At 32.7% G+C, this 15522-nt stretch overlaps 2 protein-coding genes across 5 annotated transcripts; both read right to left on the bottom strand.

The window, feature by feature from the left end:
- Positions 1-2937: 2937 nt before the first annotated feature.
- Positions 2938-8663, bottom strand: LOC123220301 (high mobility group B protein 15-like). 3 transcript variants are annotated; one of them, XM_044642424.1, is made up of 7 exons: positions 8047-8663; positions 7638-7876; positions 6146-6224; positions 5074-5215; positions 4891-4986; positions 3856-4250; positions 2938-3735 (listed from the first exon to the last, which is right to left on the bottom strand). In XM_044642424.1, exons 2-7 carry the CDS (start codon positions 7793-7795, stop codon positions 3271-3273), a joined length of 1335 nt encoding a protein of 444 aa, XP_044498359.1. In that variant the 5' UTR covers positions 7796-7876; positions 8047-8663; the 3' UTR covers positions 2938-3270. The 3 variants fall into 3 exon arrangements, with proteins under 3 accessions (XP_044498359.1, XP_044498358.1, XP_044498360.1); XM_044642423.1 differs by having other exon boundaries at positions 4867-4986; positions 8047-8659; XM_044642425.1 differs by lacking the exons at positions 7638-7876; positions 8047-8663 and adding an exon at positions 7150-7601 and having other exon boundaries at positions 4867-4986.
- A 2074-nt stretch (positions 8664-10737) lies between these two features.
- LOC123220201 lies at positions 10738-15082 on the bottom strand. 2 transcript variants are annotated; one of them, XM_044642258.1, is made up of 5 exons: positions 14944-15082; positions 13986-14666; positions 11800-13109; positions 11251-11342; positions 10738-11164 (listed from the first exon to the last, which is right to left on the bottom strand). In XM_044642258.1, the coding sequence occupies exons 2-4, from the start codon at positions 14578-14580 to the stop codon at positions 11274-11276; spliced, it is 1974 nt and encodes a 657-aa protein (XP_044498193.1). In that variant the 5' UTR covers positions 14581-14666; positions 14944-15082; the 3' UTR covers positions 10738-11164; positions 11251-11273. The 2 variants fall into 2 exon arrangements, with proteins under 2 accessions (XP_044498193.1, XP_044498191.1); XM_044642256.1 differs by having other exon boundaries at positions 11255-11342.
- Between the last annotated feature and the right edge of the window lie 440 nt (positions 15083-15522).

Here is a 15522-nt window from a genome sequence, read left to right as displayed (position 1 = left end):
GATCTCTAATTTAGTGGGTAATTTTATAATCATTATATCAAGTAAATTAAAAATTTAATTTTGATATGTCATCAAGAAATTCGATCCCAAACCCCTTTACTTGAGAATTTCACATCTATTAAACTATTTATTGGAGAGTACTTGTGTATATATTATCAAATAAAATTATATATACTTATTTTAAATATACAAATAAATATCTATTTATATGTGTCATATGTGATCGAGTAATTTTTAAATAAAGATAAGATAATATTCAATTATATGATGATACACATAAACATGTATTTATTTATATATTCAAAATAAATATATGTAATATTACTCATATATTATCTAATATTATTTCATAGTCTCTTTGAAGAAGTCAATATTAATTAAAGACTAAATGTTTTACCAACTCTTACTTTGTTTACGAAAGTCAATTCAATTGTAATTTTTTAAAATATTTTAGGTCATATGCTTATGATTTTGCATTTCTAATTTTCTATGATGAAAACCCTATGTAGAAATACAAATAAAAATGAAAGTAATATGTTACAAGGCATGTTAAAATACTTATTTATTTGTACCAGATGATTAAATATACAATTAAGAGTAATATCATATATATATAATTAGATATATAAATAATATATTATTATATGATTATATATTATTTTATCTTTAATTTAAGATCATTTAATTATATAATAATATATTATTTATATATTTAAATTAACTACACAACAAGTACATTTCCAAGACTTTATAAATATAAAGCCGTGAGGTTGGTGCTGCTGGAAGCAAACCTCAATATTCCTTTGTTCATTCGATTATTCGAAGACCATCAAGGTTTATTGGGTTTTTGAGGAAATCCACTAATTTGTCCAACTGTTTGATGCTCCGTTTAATAGGGATGGCAATGCACTTCCCGACTTCGTTTCTGCCTCCATCCCCATCAGAAATATTAATGTCTATCCCTAACTAGGGATGGCAATGGGGAGGGGCGGGGAGGGGATATCAATCCCCGTCCCCGTCCCCGTAGGGGATATCAATCCCCGTCCCCGCCCCGTCCCCGTTGCGGAGATAAAAAATAATCTCCGTCCCCGCGGGGAAAAATCCTCTCCCCATCCCCGTCCTGTCCCCGCGGGGAAAAATCCCCTCTCAATACCCATAAATATAAATTTTAATTCTTTTATGTATTTCAATAAATAAAATAAATCATATTCTCCCAAAATATCACTTGCTACAAGAGCTATAAAATATTCATTATTATTTTAGTTCAAATACAAAGTTTTCATAAAATCTAACAATATACAATAATCAATCTCTTCATTAGTAGCTCTTCATGTATGTGATTTAGGGTAATTTTATAATAACATTAAATTTAACACTTTTCATTTACTTCAATTGATTTTATCAAGTTTATAATTTGTTTTTTTTTTTTTTTTTTGTGTAAAACCTGGTGGATTGACTAACTAAGTTTTGAAGTTGAAATAAAATTAATTTGGTGCATTTACATTTTATGATAATGAGATTCTTGAGTTTTTTTAATATATTAGATTGATAGTTCAAAAATTAGTAAAAGCTGATAATTGATAATTCAAAAATTAGTAAAATTAAAGTTATAGTTTTAATAAATCATAATATAAAAATTTCTAGAACTTAATAGTTTAGAAATTATTATATTAATATATTAGATTTAAGGGGTGGGGTGGGGTGGGGTGGGGTGGCGTGGGGTGGGGATGGGCCAGGCTGGGGCGGGGCGGGGGGGAGGGGAGGGGAGGGGCGGGGAGGGGAGGGGAGGGGCGGGGCGAGGACATATGTATCTCCGTCTCCGACCCGTCCCCGACTACGGGAATTTTTTTCATCCCCATCCCCGCCCCTTTCCCTGTTTTTATTGGGGAATCCCCTCCCCGTTAGGGTCGGAGAGGGTCGGGACCCCTAAAATTGGGTCCAAATTGCCATCTCTATCCCTAACCCATCTCTATTACAGAGATAAAAATAATTTTTTATTCCCTCCCACAAAGAAAAATCTCTTCTCCGTCTCTACAAGAAAAAAACTCATTCTCGTATTCGATTCTCATACCCTCTAGATACAATATAAATATATTAAATAATAAAATTAAAATTAATATATTATTTCAAATATCACAAATATAATATATTAACCACTTTCAATATGCACAATAAAAACCTAAATAATTTTGAAATACATAAATAATCAAAAACTATAAAAATATATCAGTATTTTAAATAAATATATTAATATAAAATGATAAAGATGGGGTGGAACGAGGTGGAGAGGAAACACATGTATTCCCATCTTTGGCCCACTCCTGATTGCAAAAATTTTTTCATCTTCGTCCCCTTCCTCGTTTCTATCAGATAATTTTTTCTCCATTAAGGTCAAAGATGGTCAAAACCCTTAAAATCTAGTTGAAATTGTCATCTCCACCATTTATAGGCTTAATAGTGATTTTTAAAGCCATCACCCATGAGAAAAAACAACTTCAATACATTTAAAACTGTATAGGTAAATATTATAAACATAAAAATCATTTTAAAGACTTTTAAATTATGCAAATTTAAGAATTTAATACAACCATTCATTAGTTTTAACATTATAAAGTTTAATTATAATTACACATTTAGAAATATTTTCAATTTCATTGGCCTCATAAGTTTTTTTTTTTTCTTAGTAACCAAGTATCCTAACCGTATTTATTGGACGGATAAACCCAAGACACAATAACTGTATCCATAATTATTGTACTAGATAAATCAATATTTCACAAATATGACAGAAGCTCAAAACTAGATTTTTCCCTTAAAAGTTTTAATCCTCCACTAGTTTTGCTGACCCATGGGATCAGCCTTAGAAGAGTTGGCACGCATTATTTGGAGCTTGAAAGAAATAAGATATATGAACAACTACTCTTGAGGGAATCACAATGAACTAAAACACTTGACCATCCAAGTATAATTCATTCTAAATCAAATCTAGTTGAAAAGGACTGACATTCACTAATTTTAATAACTGCAAAGCTGTCCTTGATTCCAATTCTAACTACAAAACTGCCATGAATCGGCTAAGCACCTCACCCTGCTTCCTGCTTAATAACACTACTCACAGCAATGCAGTCTCTACAATTTAAACAGCAGTTACTGTAGAAACTTCAAATCAAAGAGATAAATTGTGTTTTTTTATCTAAAATAGCAACTACACTAAGCAAGCTAAAATTAACAGGCATTGCGAATCTAACCCACAATGAGCTACGCAGTCTATCAGATGAGTGATATGCTTTCTCCCCCTTCGTTGCCAGCTTTTTCAACAAGGCCAACTCTCATAATATTTTCACCAACACTATCGATGTTATGTCCAACATTATCGTCAATCTTAGCCCGCTTGAAAGGGTGCTCCACAGCTGAAACATCGATGCCAAAATTCCCACATTCAGCACCTACTTCCACTACCTGAGAGGCCGAGATATCCAAATCCTTTTCTGCAGTCTTATCATCTTCGAAGTCACTTTCACCAGAGCTACTATCAATTTCTGGAGTCTGAGGAGAATCTTCTGCAGTTTTGTCAAGCTTTGTTTCTGCTTCAAGCACACCTACCTCTTGTCCAGGAAGAGATTGTTGCGGTGGAATAGCATCACTGATGACTTGACCCGTTCTCAATCGCTCCCGATAATCCTCCATCTCTATTCTGTATCTTTCTTTATCTTTAAGAGCTTTCTCCTGATAAACCTAAAGATCACATATGCCCAAGTATTTGCTACAAATGTTTAGAGAAACAGGATTTCAAAGAGAAGCATAAGGAAAGAAATGAGTTTAATTCATTCAAGTAAGAGATGATACAATTCTTACAGCTTTTTCAGACTCGCTAATCGTGGTCCACAGTTCACCAATCATTCTACTGATCTCCCTATCTTTCCCTGGGTGTAGTGGCTTCAGTCTTGCATGTTGCTCAGCAAAGAAGAAATTATACCCACTTCTGTTAGGTTTTGGATGAGCGGGATCTCTCCTCTTAATCTCTGATTTCTTCCTGCGACGGCGACGTTGTACTCCAGCAACAGCACAGGCATTAGCAGAGGCATGTAAATTATGAGATGGTTGCACTAGCTGTACAGGGTCCTGTGGAGACTCATAGAGAACGCCTTTTAGCTTCTCTGAGCCTATAGTGACAGTAACCAGATATCCACTTTCAAATTTTCCATCAATGACTCCGATCACTGGATATCCTGAAGTTGATGCTGGTCTTACTGCAACAACAAAAGAAAAGAGGATTTTACATGAATCACAACATATATAGCAGTTGAAAATTGGATTGCAGGAATATAGAAAAGAAAACAAAATATAAGATAAATGAGAAACAACACATGGCAGATTAACTATGTAAAACAAGAAGTTCTAATCCAAAAATCCAATTAAGTAAAATTAACAACTGTTTTGCTGTATTTAGATAGAAGACGAAAATAAGGTGTGTAGTGTTGTAACTCATACCATCAATCATAATTTTAATCAATATATGATATTATGTGTCATAACAAAAATTTACTCTCCAACTAATATATCTTTCATAAATAACTAGGTTGAATAAGCCACAAGGGATCTCACTACTAAATGACAAAAGTTGTCAACATTTGTAAAATTTGCAGAGAATTAAATTTGGGGAAATATGCGAAGTCTCAATAGATGCAATGACATTTTCAGTTCATGTTTTCTGTGCATAGAATAGGCGCGGTAGATTCTTAACTATTTCAAAGAAAGGAAGGGGTGGCAGGGTGCACAGGGACCAAATGCATATGTCAGGGTAGAAAATACAACAGGTTTTAACATAAGAAAAAATAGGATTAAAAAAAAGAAAAATGTGAGAACCTGGAGGCAACACAGCAGGATTACTCTTTGGTTGTTGGATAACAGGGGCTTGAACATCTGTTGATGGCTGCACTGTCCCTTGAGCTGGTATTGGGGCTGCTGATGGGCTCTGCCAAAAATCTGCAAACAGTTGTTTGGAATTAAGTATGAATTTTTAATTTCAGGCATTAAGGTGTGTCAGGTACACAACCGAGATTAGAGTCCAACCCTGGGATCTAAAATAGTAAATTTGTTCATATTCATGAAGCAAAGAAACATAGTATTTGCGCAGCACAAAAGATGCATTCGTAGCTGTGGAAGGAAAGTTGAAAACAGCAGTAACTTCTTTCCATCTTTTCTCCTTAATAATCTGCAAATTGCATTTTGAAATTATTAGTCACAGCAGTACTAAACATTCACATTTGATTAACATCAAGAGATTTAAGCACCACAGTTAACCATGTTCTTAGATCGATAAAATATGCTATACGAGGAATTACCTAGTAAAACATAAACAACTATTTGTTGATACACATCCAAAAAACAAATATAAGACTCCATCTGGTAACAATGAGAATATAATAATGACAATAAAACTAAACTGGCAAAGCAAACTTGTAAATTTTAGACCTTATAGGACTATGATATGCCAAATTTACAGATACACTTCTGCACAATTCTGTGGTAATGTGGGTACATCTAAAGCCTAAAACATAAAAGCAGTAAGCAAGCAGCAAAAAAGCATGAAAGCAAGCTATCTGCTTTATTCAACCAAACATTTCTTATGGAACTGAATCAACGACGACTTAAAACTACATTTTGAAGCCACAATATCATATAAGAAATGAACAATGTAGAACTTTGCTTTCACACAAAGATCACTTCACCATGGATTCAAAGCAAATAAGACCAGTTCTCTAGATTCTCTAGCTAATCAAATAAAAAAACCCATGTGAAAAGATGCATCAATTTATTTTTGTCACTGCAAGATCCCTGTGCTTGAATTTTAAAAAAAAAAAAATACTTCTTTGGAAGTTATCTTATATTAAATTTTAAGTGAACTCTACAAGAGCATAAAAAGTCAAGAATCTATAAACAATAATGAACAAAAAACTTACCACTCTGTTTTAAAGGGAAATTTCACAGCACAATATAAACATTTTTTTCTTTTAGGAAAAACTGTCTTTTAAATCAGGCCAATTCATTATCTAAACAAGATGTACAACCAAAATAACAAGGAACAAATATCAGACAACAGATTTCTTAAGAAGAATAAAACAAAATAAAAGCTTTAGTTTACCTTCTCAACACCACCACGAGAAGTAACCTCGACAAAGAGCCGATACAAATCTAATTCCTTTCCTCCAATAATGGGGATCCTACAATCATAGTGCACATTGACAACAGATTATCAATAGAGGCAGTACATCCAAAAGTAAATCCAGGTTCAGGAAAAAACTTAAATACATGTTATAATAAAAAGCAACATATGCCTTGCTTTAACAAAACAATTGAATCCTAGCTTTTGATATGCCAGAACCTAATTACACAGTTATAGAAGTTGGCCTTGCCACAATTATTACAATAATATTAGCCATTTCAAATTATTATCAACATATAAATGTACATAAATATAAATGTTTCGTTGGTGCAACTCTATTGAACCATGTTTTTTCAACAATTAATCAAAGAAAACAGGACATAATCATATATGGTCAATTACCTCCAGTTTTGCACAAATAAGACAAAGAGAAGATTATAAGAACAAACATATTTCAAGTCAGGTAGCTTTTACAGTGCAGTCAAATGTCTAAATGCAGTATAGTTTTTTGCAGAATGAATAAGCAGGATTTAAACGAAAATATTCAGGCATTTAATGAAAACAAATAAACAAGATGATATGTTCTGAGATAAGTCCTTGAGTACAAATATTTAAAGTCCTGAAAAACATGGAAATTAAGTCTATTTAAACAACTTTGGAGGTAATATTATACTTCAACCAAAAGACAAAGGAAGATGAGTCACAATTTTCAACTAATGGCATCTCAGACTTAAAACATTTCAATTTGATAATAATTAAATGGTATCTACTCCGGTATAATTGGCAATAGTGAAGAAGTTAGCACATGGATGCAAAAGAGACTTTTAAGTAAAAGAAGAAAGATACAGAAGGAACTGCTTCAACATAAACGCATAACCCAACAAGCAATGCAGAACAATTAGCATCACTCTTTTAATAAGCCTCAAATATATTTTCTTGCTCCAGATTAAAGACAGAAGATAGATCTTGCTACAGGATCTTACCAATAATGAAGCATTCCCGTTTATTCATTATCTCGCTCCCAAATAAGTTAGATAAAGTTCCTGATTATTTTAACTCAAACAAGCCATTGGCTTTAAAAAAAAAAATCGAGAAAACTCGTCAAGAATAGAAAGCAAAGATGCTTGCATTACTAAAAGTTAAAGATAGAAACAGACAAGTAGCATAGAAACTGCACAAAACTTACTGTAATCCACATCAAATTCACAGCAACCACCCCTCTATATTGAATATACCACCTATTCATCAGCAACATGCACAAAAATGTACAACAATATATTTTCATATATATACATATATTTATTTATTTATATAGAAGGCTGCTTTTAGATTATTGGTTTTGAATCAAGTCGAGATAAAACTAATAAAATCCAGTTTTTTACTTCAGCAATCAGAACTTCAGGATTATTATTAGGAGTATCAACCAAAAGTAGCAAGCTGAGGACAAAGGCTCCGAAGATGGAAAACATACATAAATTTGGTTCCCATAGTAGCATGAAGCTTCTCAAGAGTAGACATGAACAGCTCAGGACTGGCTACAATATCTTCATATCGAGGAGCTGGTTGACAAGTAGAGGGCGGCTCTTTCATAGGCAGTGGACTCTGTTTGGCACAAGAAGTTGACGCCATGGCCAAATTGTTTTCACCACCTACAGTTTCTCTATTCAACCACCACCAACTCTAGCATTTAACATTCTTTTCCCAACCGCACTACAATAAACAATATCAGAAATGAGATTTAACAAAGAAAGAACTAAGGAAATGAAAGAATTTACAGGTTGAAACTAATGAACTAGCAAATTTTCAGAGGATAACCATCAAGAACGATGCCAAAAACACAAGTTAATAACCACAGAAAGAAAAACCATAGAAAAGAGCACCTTGATATAATAACTCCCAGTAACAAGGGAGAAATTCAAAACCCAAGAAAAGAAGCAAAAGGTAATAGCATAGCATAGCTGACATGGCCATGACATCCTTCACAGGGTAACAAGGGTTAAAACAGGAGAAACCCATCAAAGACGACGCTTTCGAAACTCAAAGCCTATAAAGAAAATACACTTTTATGCTCTGGCGATAAATACCCAGATACACAATACTGACATACACACTCTCTTCTCTCTGTATCAAGGCAGCTGACTGCTACAGGCCTATATAGCCTATAAATCGAGGCTGACATTGCAGAGATATGCTGTTTTCTATCGATGGTGTACTAATCAGAAGTACATAAACAGACATTTATCTAATCCATTAACAAAGTCCAACAACCTTTATTCACCTTTCTCTGGCACTGTTTCAGCATTAAATTTAAAGATTTTGAACAGTAACAATGTGGGGTTTTGTCAAAGGGGTAACTTGTACCGTTTATCAATCACGTTTTTTTTTTAAAAAACTTTCAAAAGCAAACAAATCCCACCTTTGCTTAACAACAGCCCCTACCACCCTTGAATTTTCAAATCAACAACTGTCCTCTCCCACCCCACCACTTCTTCCATGGTGGAAAGGAAGAAACACAGAAATGAATATTAAAAAAATAAAAATTCCACACAATAGAATAGATTATATTTATTATATATTTCATTTTATTTTCATATTATATGTTCTTATTATATTTCTATTGTTATTTCTACTATTAAAAAGAAACCCAGATGCAGAAATGGCAGATGAAATAGTTTAAAATAAGCAAAAAAGTAACTTACCAAACTGTGTGAAAGAGGATTGAGAAAATGAAATCACATTAATCTAATCTATGAAGTTTATGAATAGAAGTAACCTTCATTATAATAAAACAAATATGACAACAATAATATCTTTTATTTTTATTTTTTTTCATAAATATTATAATTTTTCACCTAAAATGACGATGATAAACTTAACCCTAGAACACATACTCACATGTAGAAAGACCATTCTACCCTTCCAAACTATTCTAAATATGAAGACATTGAAGGGTAGATATGGGTTTGAAGGACAAGGAGTGGCTTAGAAATGAGAAATAAAATAGCATAATATAAATGTAACCACCCGGTTGAAACGGCAAAATCTGAAAATCAAACGTAGACAATAAAGAGGGATAAGAAACAAAGAGATATGGGTGCCGTAACAAAAGCTAAGCTTATTGGTATTGGCAAAATTTGTATTGGTATTTAATAAATCAAGAGACATTGCATTTATCACAACCATCCCTTCAAATTCTTGAAACCCTTTTTTTAGAATATTTAATTAATGCCTTTTCTTCTTATTATTACCCATTTATCATCACCACCAACCCTTCATTATTATGCAATTACTTTGATCTGAATCTTAGAATCGCCATTGTTTTAGTGGATATTGGGGATATCTTGTATATAATTATATTAATATCATGTGGGTTTTGTGGTTTAAGATTTATTTATATCTTGATTTTGATTTTGATTTTGAAAAATAAGTGATAAGATGGATTTAGCAATGAAAAATGATGGGATAACATTAATTAATAAAGCTAATGTTATCGTAACAAAGACTATACAAGGGTTTGGTGATGACATTTTTTTTGAACCTGTAGTGGTGAGGAGGTTTGTGTTGAATTTTACATAATATTTTTAAAATCAGATCAATGATTGAATCAGTCATCTTATTAGTTCACGGTTTGATAAGGTGAATCGAGAAATCGATTGGTTTAATTTATTATCAAATTATGATAAATAAATTTTGTTTAAAAATTTGTAAAAAATAAAATCAATTAAGATATCCACACCTATAAAGATTAGAACATATCATTTTTAAAAAGCAACAATTATTCATTTGATTTCAATAAAACAATTAAAATAAAAAAGTTTCAATCTTATGATACAGAAAAAAATAATTTGTAAATTATTATCAATAGAAGACATTTTAATAGATATGAGATAGGTTTTTTTCTTTTTTATTTTATTTTTGAACTTATTTTTCTTTACAAACTTTTAAAAATTCATCTAATCTAATAAAAAATAATTAAATTACTCAAAAATAATTAAAATTTCAAAAAATTTAAAATTTTGATCAAATCTGATCAAACCCAATTTTGATCGGGTTTAATAAGTCAAATAAATAACTAATTTTTTATATTAATCGGATTAGATTTGGAGCCGATTCTCGATTGAACTAATAATCTGGTCCGATTTTAAAATCACACCAAAAATAGAGAATATATAAATATATTTCAAATCAATGGTAACCGTATTACTAACACACGCGGAGGGAAATTTAAATATATTTCAAATCAATGCGCTTGAATATAATCATTTTAAATATTTTTTATATTATTTGTCATATAAATTAAAAATAAATTTATTTTTGTCTCAAAAAATTAAAAAAATAATAATATAATTATAATAAAATCAAGATTACCTTGGTAATTTTTAAATATTTGAGGTGAAGGTGATAATCAGATTATCACTTATATTACTTGTCACATCAGTATTGGTAATAAAAGATTACTGTAATTTTTTATTACTAACAAACCAAACAAAAGAATAAAAGATAGATTACCAAAGTAATCTTAAAAAACTGAACCAAACGACCCCTAATCATTTTGGAAGAAATAAACTATAACTAAAGACTTCTTCCATTATTCAACACTTTATTTCCTTTCTTGACAAACGATTCAACCCTGGAACTAATAATATAATTGCAATAATTCAATTATTAAGTACAACCAAGTGATCATCACAAATTTAACTTTATTGCAATCATAGTTCAGAAACTTGATTGAGTAAAAATAAAATGCTCGTTGAAGTCGAATTCCCATCACCACTATTAAGCAAAGCAATATACCTCCATATGCCATCCTCCAGCACAAACTCCAGCTGCTGGATGCTTCAAAATCCCCACAGCGAAAACAAAATTGTGTGCTTTCAAAAGCTTTCATCATGAGGCTACCCAAAGAAGATATTCAAAAGTCACTGTTTAGCTCTAAGCAGAACTTAGGCGTCACGTGATATGTTTGAAGAGAAATTAGTGCAGCCAAGCAAATGTCACCTGAAAAAGTAAAGTGATTGACTTATTAACCAAAGATTTGTCCATGTATATGTACAAAGCAGAATATGTAGCTTTCTCTGAGGCACCTACAGTCCCTTCTGTATTTTGTTCACATGCTTCTTTGATCAGCTAAAGAAACACTTCGAGCACGTCTTTTGGCTTTTTTCTTTAAATTAACCTGAACAAATTAACCTTTCGCAATCAGCAAAAATAGTTCAAAGATGAGTTGCATACTGCAAGCATCAGCGGGAATTATTTGTAAAGCAGCAAAAAAGAAGAGTAGAAACTAGTGATGAGATTATACAAAATGTTTCAAACAAACAATAGAATCGGTAGGCAGGTTTTTACTTTCTTCACATTGTTTTCTCCTTCACAAAAATCTCTATCAGATTCCCCCTATGCATATCGTAGAGTGTAAAGATGGAGAAAGCTTCCAACTCTTAAACTCTAACATAGGAAATCAGCAAAGACAACACTCAACTATAAGGGTTTTATGTTGAGTTTGATGCATAGGAATTGTATGGTAAAGAAAATACTATACAACTAAACTAATGGCACAAAAAATGGTCATAAAAAATGAGACTATAAAAATATATAGCCAACTGAATCTATCAATTCGAAACTTTAACACGGACCTTATGTGACAATGGGGGTAAACAGGCATCACGTACTGCCTTTCCAGGTTCAGTTGTTATATCCTCCAGAAGCTGGGACTGAACTTTTTCCTTGTCCCTATGTCCTATTGAGAAGTTGAGCTTCTCTCTTCCCTCTTGCACAACCCTTAGTCTTTCTGTAAGCCACCCAACTTCATTGTCAATTTTGAACCTTTCATAATCTAAAGCCGACATAGAATATCTCCGCAAATTGGAAAGCACAGCTTTGCTCTGCTGGGAACCCATACGTGGCAGTCTAGTAGATATGTCTGATTTGCTTCTCTTAATGTCAGCTGCAGCTTCTGAGCTACTAATAGTTGTAGTATCACATGATACAGGAATATCCACCATGACACCAATATTAGTTGCACCGCAAGTCTCTATTGTCTTTGATGTCAAACCTTGGCATGAACTGTTGTCATCAGCTTGCACCTCCTTTTGTTGATCAGTTGGATTCTTGTCCAAGGACATCCTCCTCTTGTCCTGTAAATCTTGAATAATCTCATCATTTTTTCCTGAAGGATGTTGATGGTGTTTGTTGAAACTGGCATGTCCATGGATGTATCCTAGTTTTGAAGAGTCAACATCTTCAATCAATTCTGGAATTGGTAATTCTTTCCCTAAAGGAAGAGCATAATTTTGTGATTCAGTAGATGTAACATTGTTCTCAAGAACATCATTTGTACCTTTAATCTTTTTCTTCTCTCCAGAGGATTCACTAATTCGCTGCAGCATCATTGCTGCATCCTCATTAAAATATAATGAAGAAGAAGCCTTGTGCTCCAGTGTGGATGCTGTATCCTCCATATCAGCACCCAACTGCTCATTTGCGAAAAACATCTGCCTGAAGGCTTCAACTTCTTTCTCCAAGAAATGCTTTTCCCTCTCTCTCCTTAGCAAGATCTCTTTGAGAATATTCGATTCTTCAGCAATATAAGCAGATTTTTCTTCTATCATCCTCTGGTATTGCCTAGCTTCCATTTCAATTGATGCCTTCTCCTCCTGCAGACGAAGTATCATAGCCATGGCTTCATCTGCTGCAGTAGCAGCAGCACTTCTCTCTATCTCAAGTTCAAGATACAAAGCTGAACATGTAGCACGTTCTTCTTCCAGTGCTTGTTCCAAAATTCTAATAGCATTTTTATCAAGGCCATCAAATTCTATGTCCCCTTGCAAATTGTAGTTGAAATCTTGAACAGGTAACACATCCTTCTCGGTAACTTTATTCTCATCAAGAGGTTCATTCAATTCATTAGGCATACCAATTTCCTCCTTGAAATCTCCCGTTCCATCTAAAATAATAAAACCATCCACTTAAACAGCATCAAAATATGAAGAAATAACAAATGAATATGTAAGCATGTGACTGCATTCTGTTTCACGTGTCAAATGCCTGTGGAAAAGACTTCAGAACTCAAGATTTACCACCTTAAAGTTCAAAATGAAGCGATACAAAACCTTGATTCCTGACATATGCAACTAATACAACCAGCCATTTATGACACTGAATCTAGAGTAACTACGATTGATGTATTTCATTAATTCCTATTAATTAACACTGTAATTCTAAAATGACAAAGTCTAACAGAAATAATTTAAGGCCAAATCGCAGATGCTAAGGTTCACCTCTAAAATTCAGTAGGCATGAAAAGTAAATAATATTCACAGATATTAACAAAAGGGTAGCCCTAGATTAAGACAGCAAAAAACCTTTACAAATATGAACTTTCATAAACTTGTAAAAAGTATGAACATTCAGACATAATTAATGAAGGCTCTGTTCTGATGCACAAGATATATTCTATTACAATTTGTATTTATATACAAGGCAATGTTATAACTTTGGCTCCCTTCGATTTGTCAATTAGGTGATTTATAGCCAACAAAAATATTTACACCAGCACATTCTAGATTTTGATAAAAGATGCAGTATACAGTCAAAATAATATGGAATAAATAGCATACACAAATACAAAATTTTGGAACTTCAGACTCTCTTCATTTTGTACTTAAAGTAATTATGCTCACAGAGGCACCACAATTCCGTTCCAACTATAGTTAAGACATCATGAGAAAAAAAAAGTTGATTGAGTCTAAGTTAAATACAATCAAATAGCAATAACAATCATATGTTAGATCTCAATTTGAGAGCATAACTTTACACTTACAATCAAGACCTACACCTCCCACATGAGCTGGAATGGAGCTGCATTCTGTGATCTCATCTACTATTTTACTAACACTGGCAGGAGACCCCAGAACACCCCTTTCAAATGAAGACTTATCATTATCAGCAGAAGCATTTTGGCGACACGTGATATCAGAACTTGAACTCCGACAAGTAACTGTCTTCCCTTTTACATCAAAATTTCCTTCTTCTGCAGGTAAATCTAATGAGCCAGATGATGCTTCACACTCATAGTTTCTCGCTATTCTCAATTTAGGATTCAAGCCCTCCGCAAACACCGAATCAAAAGGGAACTTGGTCTTACTCAAAAATTGAACATTAGATATTTTCTCTGGAGGGCAATCCACTAAAAGACTTTGCAAGCAGTTGTTGTAATTAATCTTACTGGGGTTACCAAAAAGTCCATGGCAAGGACAAGGCAAACTCAAACCAAACAAACCAAGAAATCTCGACGTAGCGTAAGCAAATGTTGATCCAAATAGGAGTAAACAAGCTATAGAAAGATCCAGATATGCACCCACTAGTTCACAAATCGTCCACGCCTCTATAGCTTGACAAGCCATTTTCTTTCCCATAACAAAGCTTTATCACTTAATGCAAATATCTCAATACGCAAATAGCCTAATTAATCAGCTTATCTTCTGTTTGTTTGCGAAGAAACCTGAGAAAAATAAAAGAAAACAAAAACCGTTCGTAAAATTTTCCCAACGAAATGCAGCACTGTTTGATAGGCGATAAAGTTCAGGAAAAAGAAACAAAGAAAAGTATATATCAAGATTTAACACTTGCCCATTAACTTAAAACGTAATTTAAAGGGAAAAGAATAGAGAAATAAAGAAACTTGGCAACGTTTAGTGGCGGAGGGAGTGAGTTATCCGATCCTCTGTTTCCATTCTAGGAAAGAATAACGGTAATAAAAACGAACTGATTTAACTCACCGAGTTGTGGGTGGGAGGATTTACGTTTCCTTAGATTAAAGCCATTACGTTTAAAGTTGAAGACGACGGAGACAGTTTCTTATTTTGAGTTTGATCGAATTTTGATTGTTTTCTTTCATATTATTCTGTTAAATTCCCAAGGAAGAATACGGCGTCGTAATCTAGTAGGATGTACTCGTTGACTGAACATGGTTGATAATTTTGTTATTTAAAACTTTTGGATCTGCAGAAACGATATTAAATTGCCTCATTAATCCACTAAACTTCATTGAAATAACAATTCCCACCCTTTTGACCTATAAATCTATTTGATTTATACACTTAGGACTATATTCAAATCGAACCTATTCGAGCTCGAACTACTCGTTAAATTTGTGAATTAAAAATTTTGATACAAAACGACATCGTTTTGACAAATATATATTAAAACGATATTATTTTAATAACGAATTAATTAAAAATTTTAATATAAAACGATATCGTTTTAACAAATATATATTAAAACAACGTTATTTTAATAACGAGCTAATTAAAAGCTTGAGTTTGAAACAAACTAAACAAAATTTGAATCGAATTTGA

Source organism: Mangifera indica, chromosome 7, assembly GCF_011075055.1.
Source record: "Mangifera indica cultivar Alphonso chromosome 7, CATAS_Mindica_2.1, whole genome shotgun sequence".
NCBI lineage: Eukaryota > Viridiplantae > Streptophyta > Magnoliopsida > Sapindales > Anacardiaceae > Mangifera > Mangifera indica.
Note: the sequence above shows the minus strand (reverse complement) of the source record. Positions and strands in the feature narration are given on the sequence as shown.